The 26,802-nt window shown below is 39.6% G+C and overlaps 1 protein-coding gene and 1 pseudogene across 1 annotated transcript; both read right to left on the bottom strand.

The window, feature by feature from the left end:
* Window positions 1-10,007: 10,007 nt before the first annotated feature.
* On the bottom strand, window positions 10,008-10,709 carry LOC127675785 (histone H2B type 1-B-like). Its single transcript, XM_052171889.1, has one exon. It carries the CDS (start codon window positions 10,707-10,709, stop codon window positions 10,008-10,010), a length of 702 nt encoding a protein of 233 aa, XP_052027849.1.
* Window positions 10,710-20,137: 9,428 nt separating this feature from the next.
* On the bottom strand, window positions 20,138-20,768 carry LOC127674615 (39S ribosomal protein L19, mitochondrial-like; annotated as a pseudogene).
* Between the last annotated feature and the right edge of the window lie 6,034 nt (window positions 20,769-26,802).

Raw genomic sequence — 26,802 nt, 5'->3', positions numbered from 1 at the left:
GGGAAGTAATTCGTGATCATCAGCGCACAGAAACTGGGCTCCAGGGGCAGCCAAGTTTGTACCTCTGGCTGGCAGCTGGACTTGGTAATGTGTAAGAGTCACTCAGGTGGTACTGGTTTTGAAGGCATGAAGGGTCATGGAGAGCAACTAAGACTCAGCACTGTGAGAGGCCAAGAGAGGCCATTGTTGTAAATGTAGCTCAGTGGCAGGTGATGGCCCAGGACTGAAGGGATCATGGCAAAGAAGTTGAGGCTTGGCACCATAAAGGGGACCTATGAGAGGCTATTGGTGAAAGTGTAGTCGGGTTGCAACAGAAGGCCCCAGAATTTTGGACTGACCAGTGAGAACAGCAGCAGCAGTGGTGAAGTGGAGTTTGCTGGGCCTAGAAGATAATCTGTGTGTGCTGCAGAGGGTAGAGCCAGAGAAGTGACCCAAGCCACTTGAAGGAGCCCAGAAGATCGTGAGTGAATCTCAAGACACTGAATGCTGAGTTATTTATACTTTTGGAGTTTTGCTTTGAGTTGATTGCGCCTGTGCCCTGATTTTTCCCTCTTTGAAGTAAGAAAATATTTAACTATTTTTGAATTGACAGGAGACCACAGTTGAGAGAAATTTGAGCATTAAAAGACTTTGGGTTTTTAAAGAGATTACTATTTTAAAGAGATTGATTTTTTAAAAAAAAATAGTTTATATCTTGGCAGCAGTTTCCCCTCCCACCTCTCCTTCCAGTCCCTCTCCTCACATTCCCTCCCCTCCCATGGACTCTTCCTCAGCTTCTCTTCAGAAAAGGGAAGCCTCTCGGCCATGGCATATCAGGTTGCAGTAAGACTAGGCACCTCCTCTTCAATTAAGTGGAGACAAAGCAACCCAGTATAGGGAAAAGGTCCCAAAGGCAGGCAACAGAGTCAGAGACAGCCTCTGCTCTCACTGTTAGGAGTTCTGAAAGAAAATCAAGCTACACAACTCTGTGTGGAGGGCCTAGATCAGTCCTGTGCAGGCTCTCTCATTGGTGGTGTTTTTTTTTTTTAAGGTGTTTGAATTTTTAAATTACTGGGCCTATTAAAATTTAGAATTTTTATATTGTAATGTTGATCTTAGTGTGTACTCTTGGGGAAGAACAAGAAATTAGAGCTCATGGCTTAGCAGTTTTGTGTTTGTATGCCACGCTGACAAGGGGTCAATTGTGCTGGCTAGTTTTATGTCAACTTCACACAAGCTAGATATATCTGAAAGGAGAGAATCTCCATTAAGAAAATGCATCCTTCCCCCCCCCAAAAAAAAAGAAAGTAAAAGAAAATGCCTCCATAAGGTCTAGCTGTAAGATATTTACTTAATTAGTGATTGATGGGGGAGGGCCCTGCCCATTGTGTGTGGTGATATACCAGGGCTGGTGCTCCTGGGTTCTATAAGAAAGTAAGCTGAACAAGCCATGAGAAGCAAGCCAGCAACCAAAACCCCACATCTGTGGCCTTTGCATCACCTCTTGCCTCCAAATCCTTTCCCTATTTGAGTTCCTGTCCTGACTTCCTCTGATGATGAGCAGTGATATGGAAGTGTAAGTCAAATAAACCCTTTCATTCCCAACTTGCTCTTTGGTCACTGTGTTTAATCACAGCCACAGAAACCCTAACTAAGACACTTCTTTTACTCCCTGATTACCCTAGGGGTGTGGGGTAGAAATATCCGTGTACTTCATATGTAATATAGTAACCAGTAAAGATTCAGGTAAAAAAAAATGAAGCATCCCCAATCAATATATAGAAAACATGTTTCATATGCAGAATTGACTTACTATAGAAATGAGGACTCAAAATAGACATAGTTAATTTAAGTTTCTAGTAAACAATTTATGTTTCAATCTTCCTGCAGTCTGAAATTACTAATGTAAATGTCTTAGAAATTTAAAAAATCTTCTTAGTTTTAAAAAAATTATCTTCATGTTGAGTTATGCATGGATGACAGGATTATTTCATGAGCATATCCAGTGTCCCAACTTTGGTTAGCTTTGCCAATCAGAGAGGTGCAGCCTCTGAGTCATAGCCATTGGCTTCCTCACAGTGGTTGTTGGTTGTGATTAAAGCCGTAAGGGCTTCTCTGTGAATTTCATCCTAGAGGCTGGTGAGACACAGAGTATGATTCCTTGACTGTGTTTTGTTGTTGTTTTTTAAAGTTGATCATTTTTAAGTTCAGTGATATAAAATTTGAATTCAAAGATGAGCAGAAGATGGATTTCTTACACTTTGTATGAAAATATGAGAAGACCAAGTAACGAATGAAACTAGTTTTTGTAGTTTTTCTTCTAGTATACTATGAATAAATCTTTATGTATTATTCATTCTTTGAGAATTTTTTATTAGATTAATTTGATTGTGATAAAGGTGTTTTGGCCTTGTAAAATCAGGAGAAATAGGAATGTTCATTAGTATAACCCAAAGTAGGTATGTGAGTTGAGGCATAGTGGGATTGATAGAGAAGAAGAGTGAATTAGAATGAAAACAAATAATTGAGTCGCAGGGTGGAAGTGAATCTGAGTGAGGGTGATTGATTTCAGTGGTTGGTTGGTTGAGTAAAGGGCACCTCTAGTGAGCCATCAAAATTGACTGGCGTGCTTTACTGAAAATCAAATCAAGGGAAGGAAAGCATTAGTAAATAGTGATTTTTGAAGTACTTATATTGGTTTTTCAGGGTAATGGGTTGGAAAAAATGTCTATGGACACTAGGGAGAGGCATGAATGGGTAAGTGCAGGCAGGCTGTGTTGAGGTTGAAGTCATCAGATGGTCATGATATCTCCATTTTCTTTTAAATCAGGAAATCACTGGCATGGAAACATTCCAGTTGAATTTCCAGGCCAAGTAGCTGGTAGGATCCAGGAGTGCCTGTCAGTTATCTGAGGAACAGTGAAGGCTGAAAGATTTTAAGAAGCCATGCTCACTCTTGAAATAAACTGAGCCATCAGAGGCATTCTGAGGCCATAGTGACTATGGAGCTGTAAGAAGCCTTAGGCCAGTGTTTCTTAGCTTGTGGGTCACAACCCCTTCGGAGTTATATATCAGATATCTTATATATCAGATATTCACATCACAAGTCATAACAGAATTTTACAGTTATGAAGTAGCACCGAAAATAATTTTATATTTGGGGCTCACCACAATATGAGGAGCTGTATTAAATGGCACACAGCATTAAGAAGGTTGAGAACCACTGCTATAAGAAGAAGGGTAGGGGTAGCTTAGGTAGAAGAATGTGGGAAGCAGGCATGAGCAATTGTTGAGATGGGTACCTGCTATAATGTTCTTTAGGTATGAGCATGTGTTCACTTATCCCTTTCAGAATGTCAGTGGATGTACAGTAAGGGACCTCTAGACAATATTAGGGTGCTGGCTTCTTTTGAGACAGACTTGGATATGCAGGGCTACAGTTGTACTAGACTAAAGGTAATCCCTGGGTTTGTGAGCACATACAAATCCCTGGGTTTATAGAGCACAGCCTCTATATTATGGGCTACACAAATCTTTATATGTCTTGTGCAAGTAGTGAGGCTGATGCTCCTAACTAGGTGTTCTGTAGGTGAGGCTGGGCCCAGATGATGTCCCACTATCTGAAATGAAAGTCCTATAACTGTTCAGCCAAAGCATTCAGTTTTATGTAAAACCACTGTGGATTGGTGAAAGGACATACAATAAAGCCAGTTTCCAAACACAGAACATTAAAAATAGAGCTATTTAAACATTATAAAACATCATTAGATTTTATCCAGGCATGCTGGCACAACCTAATCACTAAGGAGGCAGAGACAGGAAGATTTCTGTGAGTTCAAGGGCAACCTGGTCTATATGGTAAGCTCTAGGGCAGCCAGGGCTACATTTACATAATTAGATTTTATCATGATTAAAATTATATTCTTAACATTTAGATTCTAAAAATGTTCTCAATGCTAACATTAGTGATCTCTCATTAGAACTATTTGATAACCCAGGATTATTAAAACAATTGTGTAAAACAAACAAAAGTTCTAGAGGAATCACTATCTCTGATTTAAAGCTATACTACAGAGCAATAGTAATAAAAATCACAAAGTTTTGGCATAAAACCAGACAGGCTGATCAATGGAATCAAATTGAAGACAGGATCCTGGGTACCAACCTACCCTGGTAATCAAATCTCTTCAGGACTAGGCATATCCTCTTCAACTGAGGCCAGACAAGACAGCCCAGTTAGAGGAACAGTACTCGCAGGCAGGCAACAGAGTCAGAGTAAGCCTCCACTCCAATTGTTGGGGGACCCGCATGAAGACCAAGCTGCATTTCTGCCACATATGTGCAGGGAGCTTAGGTCCAGCCATGTATACTTTTTGGTTGGTGGTTCAGTCTCTGGGTGAGGGAGTCCTCAAGGGTCTAGGTTAGTTAACTCTGTTGATCTCTTTGTGTAGTCCCTATCCCCTCCAGGTTCCTCAACCCTTTCCTCATGGGGTATTTTACTTTTGATAACTTGTTTAAGACTTATTCTCTCACTTTGTGTGCCTTTGTTTCCTGGAGAAAAAATGTTAAAATTAAGTTCCATTAATAGAGAGTAGTGTCTGGACCCAGTGACTGATATGAACCAGTGAGATTGAACTCTAACAACAGTAATTACTCTGACTACAGGGTTTGGAGCAGATGTAGTCTGGGCTTCTCAGCTATACCTCTTACTAAATCTGCTACTATACTGGGTAAATGACTACATATATCTAAGCCTCAGCAGTCTCCTCTAGACAACAGGGGCCGACCAGTTGTTGTAAGATAAGGGCAGGAAGCTTATTCTGCAACCAGTTGGTGAATAATGGGTATCTCAACTCTCAGCTCTGAGAGTTTTCTGTAAAGAGAAACAGTGGGTTTAGACTCTGTTCCAAACAGCTGTGTGAGTGCACTCTTGACTCCCTGGGCCCCATTTGTTTGCTTAGAACTGACAGCTGAGATAAGAAAGGATGACCTTTTCTCTCCAGTCTCTCGCTTTATGGCTTTATGTTAGAGAAGTTGCATAGATAAGCCTGCTCTGAGTAATGCCTGGTAGTTGCCAGGATGTACTTGGAAAGCGCTTTGTTGCCTCCCTAGCTATGAGCATTGCTGACTCAGGGCTTTGTGATAAGTGAGCAGGACCTCTTCACCCCATGAAATCTCTCCTTCCCCCCTCTGTCTTTCTATATAAAACTGTTTATCTTTCCAGCTTTGGCTCAAATCCTACATGATCCTCTGTTAATATATTATGACCATTCCAGAAAACTGGGCATACTACAAATTGCTCTCCTATAGAGGAATTAGCATTTAATGAAAGAGTGGACAAGATGCAGTATCTTCCTTGAGCCTTCAAGATATACAATTCTTCATGGGCTTCTTGAAATCTTGACTACTAAGAGTCACTCAGTAGTATCCCTGCAGCAGTTTTCCATTCAATTGTAATGTCACAAAGGATAAGAGCCACATCTCATCTTTCTTCATATTCTAAGATTCAGTACTACAATAAATGGTAGGATGATCTTTTATTGGACATTTTTTTTCTTTTTTTTTATTCAATACATTTTTATTTACATTTCAAATGATTTCCCCTTTTCTGGCCCCCCACTCCCCGAAAGTCTCATAGGCCCTCTTCCCTCCCCCTGTTCCCCCATCCACCCCTTCCCACTTGCCTTTTCTTCTTTTTTTTTATTTGATATAATTTATTTACATTTCAAATGATTTCCCCTTTTCTAGCCCCCCCCCACTCCCCGAAAGTCCCGTAAGCCCCCTTCTCTTCCCCTGTCCTCCCTCCCACCCCTTCCCACTTCCCTGTTCTGGTTTTGCCGAATACTGTTTCACTGAGTCTTTCCAGAACCAGGGGCCACTCCTCCTTTCTTCTTGTACCTCATTTGATGTGTGGATTATATTTTGGGTATTCCAGTTTTCTAAGTTAATGTCCACTTATTAGTGAGTGCATACCATGATTCACCTTTTGAGTCTGGGTTACCTCACTTAGTATGATGTTCTCTAGCTCCATCCATTTGCCTAAGAATTTCATGAATTCATTGTTTCTAATGGCTGAATAGTACTCCATTGTGTAGATATACCACATTTTTTTGCATCCATTCTTCTGTTGAGGGATACCTGGGTTCATTCCAGCTTCTAGCAATTATAAATAGGGCTGCTATGAACATAGTAGAGCATGTATCCTTATTACATGCTGGGGAATCCTCTGGGTATATGCCCAGGAGTGGTATAGCAGGATCTTCTGGAAGTGAGGTGCCCAGTTTTCGGAGGAACCGCCAGACTGCTTTCCAGAGTGGTTGTACCAATTTGCACCCCCACCAGCAGTGGAGGAGTGTTCCTCTTTCTCCACATCCTCTCCAACACCTGTTATCTCCTGAATTTTTAATCTTAGCCATTCTGACTGGTCTGAGGTGAAATACGTCTGACACTCTGACACTTTATGCATATAGTGTCTCCAGTGGTAAGCGAGCAAAGGAAGCAGGAGTGAGAGAAAAAGGATTGAGTTTTAAAATAAATTGAGCAAAAGCCTCCTCTGAGTCCAAGGAGAGATCTGGAGGTGAAATAATCCCTTAGATGTACTGATTTCCTTTCAGAGAAAATGTCACTATCTTTATGCAGAGAAAAAGTGCAGCCCAAAACAAAATGCCAAAAACATGCAGATCAAAATCTCTTTCAAATGGTCAACCTGAGTCAGTGATTTGTGATATCTTACATAATTAATCAGAGCCTAATTCCTATTGACCACTGGCATCTCATCTCAAATAGCCATTCTCAGGGAAGCCTCAACCAAATGGTGTTGTAAAATTAACATGACTTACCTACTCAAATTAAACTATGCAAATGGACCAGGAGACACGGCCAAATGGCTTTTTAAAAAACAGAACATTTTAAATGTATTATTTGAGAATTTCATGCATGAATAAAATATAATTTGAACATATGTGCACACTGTAACTCCTACCAGATACCAAACTTGCTGCATGCTCCTCCCAATTTGTATATTCTATTTTATAAATAATTTACTGAGTCAAATTAGTACAACCCATATGCAGAGTTGTAGCACCATCCACTGGTGCATGGTCAGTCTATTATGGTCACATTCTAAAGGAAAACTACTAGTCTGCGGGTAGTCAACAACTGCTAATAGATCCTCAGTTGCAGGTTGGGCCTCTCTGAGCCCCTTCCCCAACTGATGTGGGAACTTTTGAGTGGTATGTTCTTATGCAGGTTTTATATTGTTCCTTAACTCCTATAAAAGGACTCAATTCTCTCTCAATGATGTCATTCTTTCATTCGATTTTTCCCCTCTCAGAATTTGCTACTGTGTTTGTATTTACAGTGTTTATTCCTTATTCAAACTCAACTTTCCTCAGTTTTAGTTCGTTAAAGTCTTTTACCTCCACATCTTGGATCATTCTTCCTAATGCAAATTTTTAGTGGTTCAGCAAGGGAATTCTCTTCTTGCCTCCTTTGGCCACACATAAAAACATTCAGTATGATGTTTTTATGGTGGTCAGTTAAAAATCTCAATAGGTAAATAAAAGTCTCTCTCTGGCTGGTACCACTCTCCAGTGAGATATATATGTATGTGTGTGTGTGTGTGTGTGTGTGTGTGTGTGTGTGTGTGTGTGTGTGATGATCTTCATGTGGCATACTATCCTGTGAGTTATTAGTTAGTCTCTAACTCTCTAACTCTGTCCCTTGTCATTGGGTCTCCTTCTCTTAGCTGGTCTGCCGAGTTGGGCCTCAGTGGAAGGGGATGGATATGCTTACTCCTGCTGTGACTTGAAATGCCTAGGGTGTGGCAGTACCCAATATGGGCTTCTCCTCCTTCTCAGGAAAAAAGAGAGGGCAGTGGGGGGAGGGCAAATGACAGTAGAACTGGGAGTGGGGGGCTGTGGTCAGGATGTAAAGTGAATAAATAAATTAATGAAAAAAGAAAAAAAGTTGTAGGACTAACTAACCAGTATCTTATTGAATTTAAGGCCCACTCCATGAGATTGAACCCATACCCAAAACTTCTTGGGTAACCAAAAACCTGAGAATATTAGATAGTTCATGTACCTAGGGGATAACCAAATACCACTGTTGGAAAAAAAGTGACAATAAAAACGGCTCCTAATGTCATTCTGCTATACTCATAGATCAGTACCTGGCTCAGCCATAGTCAGAGAGATGAAACAGGTGGGAACAGATAGAGACCCACAGCCAGACATCACGCAGGGAGTGAGAGGCCTTGGAACACTCAGGCTTAAATGGAATGTGTCCATCAATCCACCCCCTCCAGGGCTCAGGGAACCTGGTGGAAAGGAGGCAGTATAGAGTGTAAGATAGAGGCGATGGAGAACACCACAAAAACAAGGCCCTCTAAGTCAGTTATTCATACACATATAGACTTGTAGAGATGGACAGCATACACAGGGCCTGCCTGCAATAGGTATGCCCTGGAGAGAGGGAGGGGCTATCGATGAAAGGAGAAGTGGACAAATGTCCCACCCCTCATTCCTAACCCAGAAGTAATCCCCAATTGATAACTACTTATAAATGAAAATTTAGTTTCCTCAAAGGGAGTCTCACTGGGGAAACAAATTACTCTTTTTTGGTTTTTTGGATTTGTTTTTTTCGAGACAGGGTTTCTCTGTGTAGCCCTGGCTGTCCTGGAACTCACTCTGTAGACCAGGTTGGCCTCGAACTCAGAAATCCGCCTGCCTCTGCCTCCTAGAGTGCTGGGATTCCAGACCTGCGCCACCACTGCCTGGCTGAAACAAACTACTCTTAAATGTATGCCCTATGCCCAACAGTAGATGGCCAGGAGAAAATGAACTCAATGGCATCTTTGGAAGCTCATTGTCTCCAATGTTGTGTCAGGGCTTCCTTTTTAAAAAATTTTTATCTATTTCTTCACTCTTTTTATTTTTCTGGTCCTTTGTGTCTATATTGTGGCTTTAAGCTTAATGTTTTAATGGGATTCCTGAGTGTGAATGAATGGGGCTCTGTTTTTCGTGCCAAATCTGATGGTCATTTTTGTTTTATATTATACTAATTATATATTATATATTATATTATGTTATATTATGGTAATAAACTATAATACACTATATTCTATTGTATTATATATTGTTATTATGTTTTATAATATATTAATTTTATTATATTTTATTATATTTTTATTTTACTTACTTTATTAATTAATTTATTTTATTACATTTTATTATCCCTTAGAAACTTGTTTGTTTTCTTTTTTTTTCTTTTTTTTATTCGACATAATTTATTTACATTTCAAATGATTTCCCTTTTCTAGCCCCCCCCCCCCACTCCCCGAAAGTCCCGTAAGCCCCCTTCTCTTCCCCTGTCCTCCCACCCACCCCTTCCCACTTCCCTGTTCTGGTTTTGCCGAATACTGCTTCACTGAGTCTTTCCAGAACCAGGGACCACTCCTCCTTTCTTCTTGTACCTCATTTGATGTATGGATTATGTTTTGGGTATTCCAGTTTTCTAGGCTAATATCCACTTATTAGTGAGTGCATACCATGATTCACCTTTTGAGTCTGGGTTACCTCACTTAATGAGAGAAGCAAAGGCAATGAATCCTGATGGGAGGGGATGGGAGGAAAAACTGGGAGGCATAGAGGAAGGGAAACCATTATCAAGATATGAGTAAAGAAATTTCAACAAAAGGGAAAAAATATTAAAACACGACGTAATTAAGAAAAACCTATCTCTTTCCTAGCAGAACCCCCCAAAAGAAATAGCAGGAACAACATTTAGTCAAACAAACAACATTTTATTTTTAAAGTTCATCGGGAGTGCTTGAAGAAGGGGTCGGAGGCTTCTGGAGGTCAAACTCGAACCAAGAAGTGGTGGCTCTGAAAAGAGCCTTTGGGGTTTTGTTTGGTTTAAAGTCAAAGTTGCTCACTTGCTGGAGATGTCCATGTTACGGCTCTCTCAGGAGAAGTGGTGGCTCTGAAAAGAGCCTTTGGGTCTTATTGGTTTGAAGTAGAAGCTGCTCACTTGCTGGAGATGTACCGGACCATCGCCATGGTACCTTCAGCCACCGCTCGCCTGCAGAGCTCTCCGGGAAGCAGAAGACGCACAGCGGTCTGGATCTCTCTGGAGTTGATAGTCGGGCTTCTGTTTTGACGGGCCAAGAAGCTTGCTTCTGAGGCAATTCTTTCAAACATATCCTTCACGAATGAATCCAGGATGCTCACCGAGCGCTGAGAGAGAGAGAGCCCAGCATGGATGTTCCTCAGCACCTTCGGGAAGTAGCTGGCGAAGCTGTTCTTACGGCGTCGGATGAGACGGGCAGCTCGACGCTCATCTTCCTTCCTGAGTTGGCGCTGGAGTAGGCGAAGTGAACGACGACGCGTCTCCGGCTCCACTCTCTCTGCCTTCTCTTGCTCCGGGTTGTCTTCCTCAGGAGTCTCTTGCTCAGGATTCTCTTCCTCCACCGTCTCTTCCTCCACCATCTCTTCCTCCACCGTCTCCTGCTCAGGCTGCTTCTCCGACTTTGCTTTCTCCCGCTTCTCTTTCTTCGGCTTCTTCTCCCGCTTCTCTTTCTTGGGCTTCTTCGCCGGCTTCTCTTTCTTTGGTCTGCCTTTTTCCCCATTGGACTTGGCTTTCTTAGGCTTTCTTATTTGTATCAATTCTTCGGAAGTATCAGAAGATAATTCCTCCAAGACGTCCATCGCGGCCGTGGTAAACGCCATGGCTGACGGCGCCAACCTGACTAAAAGTCAGAAAATGGCGGTTTCTGAAGTAACAATTAACGTACTCTGCACATGGTGATAGGTTACGTAATGAACCAACTTGATATTTGATTGGACAATAAGGTCTTGAATATGATTGGATAGCTTATGTGCCTTACAACACATTGCCCAATCAAAAATGAGCACTCCATGTGATTAGCATACTCTTTCCAGTCGGTTTTATGCTAATGAATACCTATGGCCAGCTGGAACCCTGGAACCTTTTAGTTTCTCTATGAGAGGAAGATACCCATCTGAGCATTTCAGCTTTATACCATCACGTTAGGTGACTGATGTTGCGCCATTACAACTTTGAAAGAAGCAACCAAAAGGAAAAAAAGGTCCTTAAATAGTGTACATATTCTAACTCTGGCTCTTTTCAAGACCCTGAGTTCAGTAACTCAAGTCTTAGAAATTAACCTAAGAATGTTTGGGACAACCTCTCTCTTTTAAAACATTAATATATTTTTCACTTTTGAAGCCAGAGAAAGATAAGCCCAAGATGCGTGCATCGAGCTGCCCGTCTCATCCGACGCCGTAAGAACAGCTTCGCCAGCTACTTTCCGAAGGTGCCGGAGAATATCCATGTGGGTCCCTCCCTCTCACAGCGGTCCATGAGCATCCTGGATTCATTTGTTGTAATTAATTTCTCCCCTTCCATTTCCTTATGCAATTCCTACTATGCATCCCCCTACACCTGCTCTCTCAAATTCGCGGCCTGTACTTTTTTAATTGTTGTTTTACACACATACACACGCACACACGCGCGCACACACACACACACACACTATCTCTATCATTTATATATCTATGTCTATATCTATATATTTGTAAATATATATTTAGGAATATAATTTAAGTATTTAGAAATATGTGTATTATATAACTATATCAATACATAAATATAAATTTTATATTTTATAAAGAAATGGTATATTATATATTGATATTATATTATACCACAATAAATATTATATAATATTAATATCTTTATATATTTTGAAATAAATATATAATATATAACTGGAGTTGGGGCTATCCCAAAAGTTGTTGCCTGTATGTTCTTCTAGCTGGGCTGCCTTCTCTGGTTCAGTGGGAGAGGATGTGCCTAGCCTCACAGAGACGTGTTGTGCCAGGGTGGGGAAATAAACACTTAGAGAAGAATGGGACAGGGATAGAGGGAAGAATAGTGGGAGGGTGACTGGAAGGGAGGCAGTAAACAGGATGTAAATGACTAAGTAAAAAAAAGTATAATATATTAATATAATTTGATGTAATATTTAATATAGTATATTTAATATACTTAATATAACATTAATATAATTTATTTAACATAATAAGTATAATATAATATTTAATATGATATATTATATGATATAATATAGCCATTGATATTATATTTATAATTTGTGTATTTGTGCATAAATATATGTGAAACATATTTATATTCATTCATTCATATTTATTTTATATTATCTATATATCTATATCTGTATTTATGATATGATTATAGTATTATAATTATAAAGTTATAATATTCTTTCTATATCTTTATATAAAAAGAAATATATATACATATAAGTATGTATAAATATGTAAATATACATATAAATATATTATATGTTATATATTACATATTATACATTATACATTATATAATTATACAGTATATATTATATGTTATATATTATATAGCATATATTCCTAAATACCTAATACTTTAATACTAAGGTTTTAAGTGCTTAGGGACATATATATAAATATATAAACATATTTATATATAATATATATTTGTATATTCTGGTATAATCTAATAAATACCTTATAATGATTATATATACTTATATATACTTTAATATATTTATAATAACAATATAGAAAATACAGATTTCCTGACCCTCTGTACTTCTCCCCATCTCCTCCCACACCTGATCCTGCCCCATGATTTCCCTCTCCCTCCTCTCTTCCACCCAAGTCCCTTCCTCCTTTTACCTCCCATGATTATTTTGTTCCTCATCCTATGTGTGTGGGGGGTGGGGTGGGGCGGGAGCCAGGCAGCTCCACAGCCTTCTGTACACAGCCCGCCAGAACAGAGTGATCTCCCAACAAAGTGAGCACAGAGGTGAGATCTCCACCTTCTCTCTGGAGGGGACCAGCTAGGAGCACACAGGGCCTAAGATCAGTGGAGCAGCTGAGACAAGAGTCTTCCCACCACCATTTACACCAGGGAGCCCGAGACTCCACAGCCTTCTGTGCACAGACCCTGCCAGAAGAGAGTTGATCTCCCAGGAGTACAGACTGAAGCTTACAGGCCCAGAAACATTTTCCATGTAGATCTTCAATTTTATCAGAAAATATTTTTAATTCCACTTTTAATCAACTAAGAAATATTTTTATGCCTACCATTTTATCTGTGTAATTTTTCATGAAAAAGTCTATTTTAATGTGTTTTTTCTACATATTTATTGAATTTTTGAGAGATATTTTCCATGTAAATCTTCAATTTTGTCAGAAAATGATTATAATTCCACTTTTAATTAACTTAAAAATATTTTTATGCCTACCATTTTATTTGTATAATTTTCCATGATAATCTTCCATTTTAACATGTTATTCTATTATTTTTCTACAATTTTATCAGAAATATTGCCACATAAAATTTCAATTCTATCATAAATGTTCCTACTTCCCTTTTCAATTAATTTAACAATGTTCTTTATGTCTACCATTTTAGTCTTTAATTTTCCATGAAAATTGTCAATTTTAATGTGTTTTTCTTTATATTTTTTCAGTTTTGTCAGAATTATTTTTCATGTAAATCTTCAGTTTTATCATAAAATGTTTTCACTTCCTTTTTCAATAAAAAATTAATTGAGCTTAAAAAAAGAAGAAAAAGGATAAAAAGACAGGAAGAAGTTGATATTGGCGGAGACAGTTGTGTACCATTAATGTAGTTCAATCAATTGCTGTTTTGCATCCCAAGGAAGATGCAGAAAGTAACCTGGACTGCCTTTAGGTAGAACAAATGATTCTGCTACCCTCACCTGGCTCAGTCCTGGAAATGGTCTGTTTGGAAATGTGTGTTTTGGGAAAATTGGCTCTTTGCAGTGCAGGTCATAGCTGAACTTAATAATAGCTGACCTTGGGCATATGCCTGCTAGCCAGCAGCTGAAGCAGTAGGCTTCTCTTTAAAGGAGCTTCCTTGAAGTCCATAGGTGGGTCTCTCATAACTGTGTCTTTAAATGGTACTTAGGAAAGGAATATAACGTTAAGAGGATGATTTTTTTCTCTCTGCATGTATTATGGAATATTATACAGTTGACATAGACGGGTATATTGTGAAACAACTTGGAATTTCTTCTGACCTTCTGGTTATGTCCCATTTGTCATTGTAATTACTGAATGAAGTATCCATATATAATTTCTAAATTTAATTACTTTTTTCTGAAAAATTATCAACTGTTTCTGTTTGAATATTATTTTCCCATTATCACTCACTTTTATCCTTGGGCCTTCTTTTTTTTCATTGAAAAAGGAAGTAAAAACATTTTGTAATAAAATTGAAGATTTACATGGAGACTATTTCTGATAAAATTATAGAAATATGTAGAATACACATTGAAATTGACAGTTTTCATGGAAAATTAAAGCGTAAAATGGTAGACATAAAAACATCACTAAATTAATTGAAAAAGGAAGTAGAAACATTTTATGATAGAAGTGAAGATTTACGTGGAAAGTATTTCTGATAAAATTACAGAAAAAATATAGAATAACATTAAAATGGAAGATTATTATGGAAAATTATACAGATAAAATGGTAGGCATAAAAATATCTCTAAGTTGATTGAAAGTAGAATTATAAATATTTTCTGATATAATTGAAGATTTACATGAAAATATTTCTGTTAGTCTATGTCTTTTTATTGGGGAATTGAGTCCATTGATGTTAAGAAATATTAAGGAATAGTGATTGCTGCTTCCTTCTATTTTTACTGTTATCTTTATGTTTGTATGGTTAGCTTCTTTTAGGTTTGTTGGAAGATTACTTTCTTGCTTTTTCTATTGTGTAGTTTTCCCTCTTTTCGTGGTGTTTTCCATTCATTATCCTTTGTAGCGCTGGACTTTTGGGCAGATATTGTGTAAATTTGGTTTTGTCGTGGAATATCTTGGTTTTTCCATCTATAGTGATTGAGAGTTTCTCTGGGTATAGTAGTCTTGGCTGGCATTTGTGTTCTCTTAGAGTCTGCATGAGATCTGCCCAGGATCTTCTAGCTTTCGTAGTCTCTGGTGAGAAGTCTGGTGTGATTCTGATACGTCTTCCTTTATAAGTTACTTGCCCGTTTTCCCTTACTGCTTTTAATATTCTTTCTTTGTTTAGTACATTTGCTGTTTTGATTATTATATGCCAGGAGGACTATCTGTTCTGGTCTAGTCTGTTTGGAGCTCTGAAGGCTTCTTGTATGTTCATGGGCATCTCTTTCTCTAGGTTGGGGAAGTTTTCTTCTATAATTTTGTTGACGTTATTTACTGGCCTTTAAGATGTAAATCCTCAAAGTTTCTAGGCTAATATACACTTACAGTGAGTGCATACCGTGATTGATCTTTTGAGACTGGGTTACCTCACTTAGTATGATGTTCTCCAGCTCCATCCATTTGTCTAAGAATTTCATGAATTCATTGTTTCTAATGGCTGAATAGTATTCCATTGAGTAAATATACCACATTTTTTTGTATCCATTCCTCCGTTGAAGGGCATCTGGGTTCTTTCCAACTTGTGGCTACTACAAATAGGGCTGCTATGAACATAGTAGAGCATGTGTCCTTATTGCATGCGGAAGAATCCTCTGGGTATATGCCCAGGAGTGATATAACAGGAAGTGAGCATGATTCAGGAAGTGTCATGCCCAGTTTTCTGAGGAACCGCCAGACTGATTTCCAAAGTGGTTGCACCATCTTACAATCCCACCAGCAGTGGAGGAGTGTTCCTCTTTCTCTACATCCTCGCCAGCACCTGCTGTCTCCTGAGTTTTTGACCTTAGCCATTCTGACTGGTGTGAGGTGAAATCTCAGGTTTGTTTTGATTTGCATTTCCCTAATGATTGATGATGTTGAACATTTCTTAAGGTGTTTCTCAGCCCTCTGAAGTTCTTCATGTGAAAATTCTTTGTTTAGCTCCGTACCCCACTTTTTAATGGGGTTATTTGGTTCTCTGGGTTCTACTTTCTTGAGTTCTTTGTATATATTAGATATTAGCCCTCTGTCAGATTTAGTGTTGGTGAAGATCCAACTATTGGTGTTCTATTCAGGAACTTTTCTCCTGTGCCCATGTCCTCAAGGGTCTTCCCCAGTTTCTTTTCTATTAGTTTCAGTGTGTCAGGTTTTATGTGGAGGACATAATCCACATATTAAATGATATCCAAAAAGAATGGAGGAGTGGCCCCTAGTTCTGGAAAGACTCAGTGCAAGAGTATAGTGGAATTCCAGAACAGGGAAGCAGGAAGGGGTAGATGGAGGAACAGGGGGAGGGAAGAGGGCTTATGGGACTTGTGGGGAGTGGGAACCCAGAAAAGGGGTAATCCTTTGAAATGTAAATAAAAAATATATATCAATAAAAAAAAGAAAAAAAGATGTAAATCCTCGCACTAGTCTATACCTATAATCCTTAGGTTTGGTCTTCTCATTGTGTCTTGGAGTTCCTGGATGTTTTGAGTTACCAGCTTTATGCATTTTGCATTTTCTTTGACTGTTGAGACTATGTTTCTTTTTTTTTCTTTTTTTTACTTTAAAATTTGTTTTTCTGAAAATTTATTGTCAGTATTTTGATTTGCATTTAATTTTATATACCCATAGATACAAGGTCACACAAAAACATATTAAAAAAGATCAAGGCAAAATATTTCAGATAAGAGAAGCCATGAAAAACATATTGCTAAATTACATTCCATTGTAATTTTTTTGGCTTAAATTGTGGCAATTTGAGACTATGTTTTCTATGGTATCTTCGGTACCTGAGGTTCTTTCTTCTCTCTGTTGTATTCTGTTGTTGATGCTTGCATCTATGACTCCTGATTTCTTTCCAAGGTTTTCTGTCTCCAGAGTTGTCTCCCTTTGTGATTTCTTCATTATTTCTACTTCTATTTTAGATCCTGGATGGTTTTGTTCAGTTCCTTCACTTGTTTCTTCATTTCTCCTATATTTCTTTAAGGGATTTTTGTGTTTCCTCTTTAAGGGCTTTTACCTGTTGACCCATGTTCTCCTGTATTTCTTTAAGTGAGTTATTTATGTCCTTCTTGAAGTCCTCTATCAGCATCATGAGATGCAATTTTAAATCCAACTCTTGCTTTTCTGGTATGTTGGGGTATCCAGGACTTGCTGTGGTGGGAGAACTGGGTTCTGATGTTGCTATGTGGCCTTGGTTTCTGTTGGTAGGGTTCTTTTGCTTACCTTTCACCATCTGGTTATGTCTGGTGTTAGTTGGTCTTGCTTTCTTTGGCTGGAGCTTGCCCCTCCTGTGGGCCTGTAAGCCTGTATCCATACTCCTTTTAGACCAACTCTCTTCTGGCAGGGTCAGGGCACAGAAGGCTGTGGAGCTACCTGGTTCCCTGGGGTAAATGGCGGCAGGAATACTTCCGTCCCAGCTGATCCACTGATCATATGTCCTGTGTTCTCCTAGCTGTTCCCCTCCAGAGAGAAGGTAGAGAGAGATCTCACCTCTGCACTCAGAAGTAAAAAAGCTGCTGGGAGATCACTCTGTCCTGGCTGCCTGTACAGAGAAGGCTGTGGTGCCGCCTGGCTTCCCGGTACAAATGGCAGCAGGAAGACTCCTTGGGTATTCTTATATCATATACTTTACTTCCTCTTTGTCTAGTCTTACATCCCTTTACACTATTTAGCTCAGGTTAGAGCACAATCCCTTGTGAATACTAGGCAAGCACTCTACCATGTGAAGTACATTCCCAGACCTCATGTCCTTTTTTCTATCCCATCATTTACTTATCCATGGTATACACCATATTTAATCACTTCCATCTCTTTATGGTTCTGAAGCCTACAAAATGGTTTCCATTTCCTTCCCAAAGGGCAGCATTTTCTGAAATATAAGGTTATTTGGAAAGGCTATTTGGGTAGCAACCTTGGTAGAGCCTGCTTTGTAGTTTGGACCATCCAGACAGGGTTTAAATTGTGTTTGTCATATGTTTACTTCTATGATTAATTAGCCCATTATTTGCTTGTGTGTGTGTGTGTGCTTGCATGCTTGCATGTGTGCATGTGGCAGTCAGAGATAAACCTCTAACTTCATTCCTGAGGAACCATCTGCCTTGTTTTGTTTTTGTTTTTGTTTTGTTTGTTTGTTGGTTTGGTTTGGTTTTGGAGGTAAGGGCTCTTACTCTTTTGGAGCTGAGTAAGTAAGCCAGACTGACTGGAATACCTCTCCTGTACTGGGAGTATGAGTAGGAACCACCATACTTTGCCTTTTTACATGGGTACTAAGGATCCATACTCAGGTTTCATTTGTGTAGAAAGCATTCTACCTACTGAGGTAGCCCTCAGCCTGTTAACTTCTCCATTTTTGTAATATTAATGTGAATTCCAATGATATATGATGACAATTTATGACAAAAAGTTCTTCTGGTATCTATTTTGCTGCAGAGTTAAACAGAAGGGGCAGTATTTCCCTTACAGCTCCCTCTTCCCAGGGGAAGAAGGTCCAGTTTAGAGGACTTGTGGGTAAAATAGCTGAATAAAGGGTGCCTTTGTAGGAGTCAGTGAATAAGAGAGAGAATGAGAAAAACTAAACCACATTCTAAACAAACAAACAAAGGCAGTGTTTTGAAAGATTCCAGAAACAAGAAAAAACAAAAGACTGTTAAAGCCAAGAAGTAAATCAAGCAAGGCTTCAGACATACAGTTCTCTGTTAGCAGGAAAGGAACTTAGAAGTTGTTTAGAAATAGATAAGACAGGTATAATATAGACTGTCCTAACCCCATTATGAGTCCATACTCCTCAGAAGCCCCAATTCTGACTGCAGATATTGGTGAGAGAGTGATTTCTCCTCCCCCAGATGGGTCAATAATATAGAAAAATCCCATTTTGTGAGTCAGAGAGCAACAGCCTAGTGCCATTTTGAGAGATTCTAATGCTAAAATCTGAGATGCCCTGGCCACTTGAGAATAGCTTGAAGAGTCAGAGTTTAGCCTGTCCTGGCTGTCACGTATGGGGATTTTTTTTTTTTTTTTTTTTTTTTTTTTTTTTTTGCAGAGGAGCAAGTTGTGAATAATAGGGGGCCTGCCTGAGACAAGTCCCAGTGTTCAGGAAGCAGGAGGCTCTCCTCTGGTTGGAAAGCTCATGGGAGACAAAGTAACACACCTTAGAGACTTGAGAATGACTCTTCAATAATTGAGCCCCAGGGTAGTAGGTAGATCAAACACTGAAGTGACATGTGTGTTGTCCACTACTATAGAGGTTGGAAATTCTGGCAGACCCAGCAGCAGCCCCTCTAGTTGGATGAATAACCCTCAGGCTGTCTGGAAATAACAAAGACAGGTACTCCACCTGTTCAAAAGTACAGTGCTGTTGCTGTTTTTCTACACTCCAAAAACCGTATAGGAGACACCAGCTGAAATATTAACCACTGCAAGGGCACACAGTCTTAGAAATCTTGGATGAGTGAAAGAATCTGCATAAGCCACAAACAAGAAAGCCATCTGTGGCCAGAAGAGACGCCTGCTGTGGAAAGAAAGGAATTTACCAAGGTGAAGAAATCTTTGGCAGACTTTGATATTTGTTCAATTTGTACTCAGGAACAGCATAAACTATAGTTGTTGTTAGTGTGTGTGTGTGTTTTGTGTGTGTCTGAGGACAACATTTTTTCCATTACTCTATTGAAAGTATGTTTTCAGTCATATTATGATCATGGTTTCCCTTCCGGCCTCCCCTGACTCCTCCTACATCCTTCCTACTTCCCTACCCAGGTAACTCCAGGCCCTTTTATTCTCTTTCTTTTTAGATACTGAACTAACAAACAAATTTATTGTCAATTTGTTTAGAAAAAATCTTTTAAAATATTATTATTTATTATTTTTATTATTTATTTATTTATTTATATGATTATGTATACACTTGGGTAGAATTATATGCATCACTTCCATGCAAGGTCCAGCAGGTTCCAGCAGGGTCCAGCAGGGTCCAGCAGGGTCTAGAAAACAAAAGATCCCATGGAACTCGAGGCCAGGAGGTTGTAGGCCACCGGATGTAAGTACTGGGCCTGAGAAGAACACTGAAGTGTTCCTTAAGTCCCTGGTGATCCCTTTCACCAGTCCCAGGATGAAGACTTGTTTGATGCTTCTATTTCTTCCCAGAATGCAGCTTCGAACATTTCATATCATCACATCACACTCAAGCCATGGTCTGCTCTGCTCTGCTTCTGGGCTTCTTTCATTTGCTCTTCAGTTAAAGCAAGGTCAAATCTGATTCCTTTAATGTTGAAGTTCATCTCTTGGATCACAGCTTTGGTTTCATTTTAACTTGCAGCTTGTTAACAGGCTCTTCCTGGCAGGACTCATGTGGGACTGGCTGCATAGTCATATCAAAGGTGCTGAATTCAGGGTGGCTATCTTGTAAGTACAACAGGCTATTTGTTGTCTAGCTACTTCTCTAACTTCACCACTTAGATCTCATGGATTCAAGGAATATATGGTTCAAAGCAAATCACTACACCTTGTCCTTCAATCCTTCAATCATATTCCTTTTCCTGATTAATGGATGTACATCCCCAGGAAATGTTTTTTTCACTAGCATAGAGGTTTGCTATGGGGACACGTAGTATGCTTCCTACACTGAACTCTGGAATAGAAAGCACCTTTCTCCTATCTAGCATATTTTCTTTTTCTGAATTTTCCCCTTGGAGAAATGAATTCAGGACTCAGATACCTTTCTGTCCTACCAACATTGGGACAAAGAAAGGAGCTTCTCTCATTGGTGAGGAAGCCCAAAGTGGAATAAAAGGTGCTCTTCATTGTTCCAGAATAAACATAAATTTAGAGAAGTACATTGACAACCATACATCAAACTGGGTTATTATACAGAGGTTCTGAGGTCATATACCAAATGAGACTAGTGGTGCATGCAAAGTACCAAGTTTGTGGGAATGAAATAAACTTCCGTGTTAAAAATAATCATGAATCTAGTAATAAAGGAGGCAGAAAGAGAGAGATAGCAAGGAGGTAATTTGCCGTGACAAGACATGGATGTAGAGGGCCAAACTGTCTTGTTGTATACACACATAAGCATTAAAGGGGCCAGGAAAAGTTAAATGTACAGCTTATCTTTTTAATGGGATGAAGTGCTCTGCTGTTCCTCCTGGAATGCTGGGAAAGGATACACTTTACAACCTGCTGATCCCTTGTTCTCTGATGATCCAGGCTCTGCCTGGATCTCACAGAAGTTATGTTTTACTTATCTCAGACCCTTTCCCTGTAAATTGTGTACATTTGATTCTAGGCCATAAAACTCATTCTTGAGAGAGAGATGTCATCTGTTCTTTTTATCAGTCTTAGTGACTTCTCTGTTATCTTAGGGCTAGGACAAATCTGAACTTCCACAGTCATTCTCCTGGGACCTATTTTGAGAATTGTTTCAAGTCAATAAGAACTCATTTTATGTATGAAGGCCTCTGTACTTTGTGAAGAGCTTTAGCATAAACATGTCTTAGGCCTTGGTGTACTGACAGGACTGAGTTGTGTTATCATTTTTTTTCTCAAAATTGTGTTGTACTTCAATACAGTTAAAATAAATGTTTTGGTGGTTAGACAAAGACCCTTGACACATGAGGTGTTGTGTCTCCCAGCATAATAACTATTTCTTGAAACAGACAAGCTGATCAGTTGGAGGATACAGTTATTCCCAATAGAGTAAAGAAGTCGGGCTTTTAAACAGATCCAGCACTCTCGGGCCACCTCAAGTTGTATGTAATTTACGAGGTGGTACCTTTCCTGAAGCGTAATAAAAATGTCAGTTCAGGAGTGGAGATAATTAACATCTACTCAGGGCTTAGTAAATTTAGGCATACAGCCAAAGAAGCTCTTGGCTCCAGTTTGCTTAGAAGCAGCCTGTTAAACAGCCTGGTAAAGAATCCGAAATGATTAATAAACAGATCACCCTCTGCTTCAGGCAAGGGGATGCCCTGGAGGTCTTGCTCAAGAAATGTCTATCAATTTCTCAGAATTATTTAGGACTTGTTATTAGGCATCAGTGTTGCAGGGTTTAGATTCTGTACCACAGCAAAAGTGAGATGAACCACATTCAGCAACAGACTTTGATATTGAGTATAGGCATTTGACATCCACTGGTGATTTGCCCCTCTAAGAAGGGTTTCCACAGCAGGAAGATCTGTTAGAGTCAAGTCCTGGACCAGGGCGAGCTTGTCACTCTCCTTTATCAGTATAGCAGTTTTAACTATGGTACCAAAACAGGATGGCCAATCAGAGGCCACAGGGTCCAAATGTTTGAATAGATACACTACATGTCTCCAATAAGGTCCCTGAGACTAATGAGTACAAAGGTGAAACATTTTACTGAAATCTGGTGGAGTCAAAGTTAGGGCTTGGGTTAGAGTCGACTTTAGTTTCAGGAGAGCTTTTTCCTCCATTTAAGTTTACTTCAAAGATAGGTCTCCTGTGGTGGAAGAATAAATAAGCTGGACTATTCCTGCAAACATAGGAATCCAAAGGCTGCAGTATGCTGCCACCCCCAAAAGCTTTGGAACCTGCTTCTTTCTTTGGGGAGCTGGAATCTGTGGACTTCTTCCTTCCAGAAAGCACTGAGAATTATTCTATCTTGAGGTGGCTCATATTCCAAATAGGAGACTTCTGTTTGGCAGAGCTGGCCTTTTTCTTTTAAATGGAGACATAATATCCTAATGTGTGGAGCAGTTGAAATGTGTCCTTTGTGTCTTTTATACTGGCGACTGATGGTATCACTGGAGTTTTTTTTTTTTTTTTTTTAATTTGGTTATTTTGAGACAGGGTTTCTCTGTGTAGCCCTGGCTGTCCTGGAACTCACTCTGTAGACCAGGCTGGCCTCGAACTCAGAAATCTGCCTGCCTTTGCCTCCCAAGTGCTGGGATTACAGGCGTGTGCCACCACCGCCCAGCACCACTGGAGTTTTAAAAACAGAAATCACTGCTCCTGTGTCTACCAAAATCTTAATTGAGTAGCTTGCTAGTGATGTACCAACCAAAGACTGTTGGGGTCATAAGAAGGCATGTTCCTTTATTCTGTTTCACTATCCATCTCTCTTGTGATGTGGTGGGTCATTGCTTTCCCGGTTTGGGGGCAGATTGGACATTCATTTTTCTGGTATCCATTTTTCCCATATAGTAAGCATATTGATTCTTTTTCGATAGGGGCCTACCCCCATCTTCCCTGTTATTTATTTATTTATTTATTTATTTATTTATTTATTTATTTATTTATTATCTCTCCCTTGGACACAAGCAGCATGGAGCTCAAGGAGGACTGACTGGACAGCATCATCTATACCTGTCTGCATGTGGCTCAACCAGGAGCCAACACAGCTTGATTTTGTTTCTAAGTGGCCTGGTTATTGTAACCATTTTGGTTCAGTTTGATGAGCTGGGAAATATTCATCCATGCAAATCTCTGTAGCCTTTGCAGTTTTTTCTCATATCCAGGGCTGATTGAGTGACAAAAGCCAAAGTTAATGGCCTAGCAGTTTTTTGGATCAAAATAGTGTAAATTCCCGAAAGCTTCTTGTAATCACAGGACTCTGCTGAGCCCTGATGAACCTTAGTAGACTTATACAAAGTAATGGGTTTTGAGTTACACCTTGAATTCCAGTGGAAAGCATCTATTGCCTAGGAACCTATGTACTTATTGGGGTCCCAAACAAGGTTCTTGGATAGAAAAGCTGCCTCAAAAATGAGTAACTTTTCAGCATCCATACCAGTGGCTAGGGCTTAAGAAAAAGCCTCCCTTGCCTCCTTGCCTCTATCCCAATATGTTCTTTCTTCTGAAGTGTAAACAAACTTGGAAGGAAGTTCTAGAAATCATTGCAGTCCCAGTTAGGACAATGGGTATGGAGGACAGATTCCAGGAGGGCAGTTAGGGCTTGTGTCTTGTTAGAAAAACACGGGGAGGGGTGGTGTCTGTTTTTATTTTCTTTTAGGACAATGGGTATGGAGGACAGATTCCAGGAGGGCAGTTAGGGCTTGTGTCTTGTTAGAAAAACACGGGGAGGGGTGGTGTCTGTTTTTATTTTCTTTTAGCTATATAGATTAGAAGTAGAGAAAAAAAAACACATCAGAAAAAACATGATTGCCCCCCTGCATTACGGGGGAATGGGGGCCTCTCACAAGAGAAAAACAGGGTCCTGGATCTGAGTTGGCTTCGGAGCATGGTGGCCCAACAAACAAAAAGCCAAATTTGATGTAAGAAGCGTAGGAAATTGGAGAATCTTCATCAGGGGGGATGGTGGAGGAAACGGGGGTTATAGATCCAGAAGAGAAAGTGTGGAAAAGTAGGATGGAGTAGAGTGGGATGGGATAAAGAGGCCTGTAGTTGGGCGAAGGAGGATGCATCTGGAGGAGGTGGGGAAGATACAGATTATAGTCAGGGGATCCAATAGAAAGTCCTCAGGCTCTGAAGAGGACAGGACATGTGGTGGGAGGCCAATTGGGGGAGGAGAAGTTTTTAGAAACCCCAAACAGCAGGATAATCTCCAGAGGTACCAAGCAGGTGGGGTTTGAATACGTGTCAGCCATTGATCAATATAAAGAACTGATCAGGGTACCTGGGGTCCTATGACTGAGCCAAACTGCTTTTGCAATAGCTGGATCCAGGGAACCAGTAGATGGCCATCCCACTTCATATGAGGACCAGTCAATCTCATAGTAAGTACACAGTCTTCCTTTAGAGCGCACCCCTAGACTCATCCCCAAACCATTTGGAGAAATTCCTAAAGCCTACATTGAAAAGGTGGTGGTCTCTCTGCTAGAAGAAAATGTATGTAACTCAACATACTAGAAAATTAATATGACCAACCCAGTAGCACCAGAAATGAAAAGAGGACAACCCCAAGGGAGATCTGCCATAATCCCCATGTTGTGGGAACAAATGTCTGACTCTGACTCTGATGTCAGAGTTGGGGCTGGCTCCAGGAGTGGATTTGTGTGACTGGGAATTTTGCATCTTGTAAAGGAAAGAAATCACTTTTATTGATAAAAGAGCCAGAAAGTTGCAACAACAGTCTACAGAGTGTTCCACCTGGGGGCAGAAACTAGAGAACTTCTCCTCTGGAGAAGAAGGAAAAAAGAAACAACAACAACAAAAAAAAACAAAACAAAACAAAACAAAACAAAAAAAAAAAAAAAAAAAAAAAAAGAACCAGAGCAAACAATGGCATATAGGCGATTCCATCTAGTGGCAGAATCCAGAGAAGCAGGTAGAATCTCCACTGGTCAATTAAAGTGAAGTCATACCAACTCCCCTTTGAGGGGTGGAGACAATCCGAAATACCAACAACAAAAATGAAATCAAATAAACAACTCCCTGGGCCAAACTTAACCAGCACATATTTGATCATTGACATAGTTGGTAGGCCATTCATTCAAACAAAACCAAAGCCAAATCTCTGCAGAGGCAGATCCAGAAGACCAGATTCTCTACTATTGGCATTCCAATTAAGCAAGGCAGGACTGGGGAAGGAGTTCTTGTCAGAAATTTCATTCCCAAATCAAGAAGAGGACTCCTGAAATCATCATGCCCTCCTGAATCTCAAGGGAGTCCTTGGAATGTTTGTCAGGGGCTTCAGCCAGGAAAGCTGGAATCAAGGCTCAGTCCAGCAAAGTATTAGGGATATTGTTGGGGCTCAATTAAAAGTGTTGAGTCTTTTAAATAATGGCCAGACTGAAGGCAGATGCATGCCTCTGAAAAGTCTCTTGGTGATCAAGCTCTGGGTCTTAAAAGACAAAACCACTTCAAGGGAGGGGGGGTGGGATTACATTAATGAGGGATTTTGGGTGGCCTAGTAATATCTGATTTTTTGCAAAGCTTGATAGTATTTTTAGGCATAATATGATAATTATTTTTATTTACACTTCCTTTTAGTGTAGTTTTAGGTTTAAGCTTGTACAAACATCAATTATTTTGGTTACTACAGCTGGATCATGGTCAGTTTCACAGATAGTCTCAAAAGTGTTACCAAGGCTAATATGATTGTTGGGGGTGAAACTGAGAAGTGTGTAGGCATGTGCAAAATAAAACTGAGAGAAAATATGATTACCTTAGTCATGTCAACATTTAAGCCAGCACTCAGGAAGCAGAAAGCAGGCAGATTTCTATGAAGTCAAGGCCAGCTTGGTCTACAGAGAGTTCCAGGACAGCCAGAGCTACATAGTGAGATGCCGTCTCATCCCCACCAAAGCAAATATGAATGACATATGTATCTGTATATGGTATTCAGCTGGTGTTTCCATATATCTCCTCTGGAGTCAGCCGCACTTCCATTTTATTTTTAGAATGGTTGAGATTGGGGTGCATGAGAAAGAACCAAGGAAGATGGCTTTGAATGGACTTCCTGTTTTCACTGGCATGGCAACAATTTATGACTCAAGCAAATGAATTCCAATGCTTTCATCCTGGCTGATACTCTAAATAGAATGGCAAATGTCATTGTAGCTGTCACCTTTTTGATTCAAGAACTAAATGAGTCTGTAGTCACAGGTGAGCCACACGGGGCTTTAATGACTTTAAGGTTTCTATCCTCTTACTTATTAAAGCTTTTACTAGTGGTAACATTTTAAGGAGTCTATTATAGCAAGAGGCATCTTCAGTCCCATTATTATAACACTTAAGTTTTCAATCCAGTTTCATTAATTAGAGCTGAAGGTCCATGACATTGTTTGAAAGAATATATCTAGATTTCTTTGAATTGGTTTCTCAGTTTTGAGTGGACCATATTCATGTCATAAGCCTAATCTGGATCAATAGAAACCTAAACATTACTGGATAACTCATCTGTGGTTTTCCAAAA

Source organism: Apodemus sylvaticus, chromosome X (genome assembly GCF_947179515.1).
Source record: "Apodemus sylvaticus chromosome X, mApoSyl1.1, whole genome shotgun sequence".
In the NCBI taxonomy this organism is placed as follows: Eukaryota; Metazoa; Chordata; class Mammalia; order Rodentia; family Muridae; genus Apodemus; species Apodemus sylvaticus.
The sequence above is the reverse complement of the archived record's forward strand: the minus strand, read 5'-3'. Positions and strand labels throughout refer to the sequence as shown.

Excerpts from the sequence above, each read along its gene's own strand:
- LOC127675785 (XM_052171889.1), bottom strand. The coding sequence starts at position 10,709 with ATGGCGTTTACCACGGCCGCGATGGACGTCTTGGAGGAATTATCTTCT.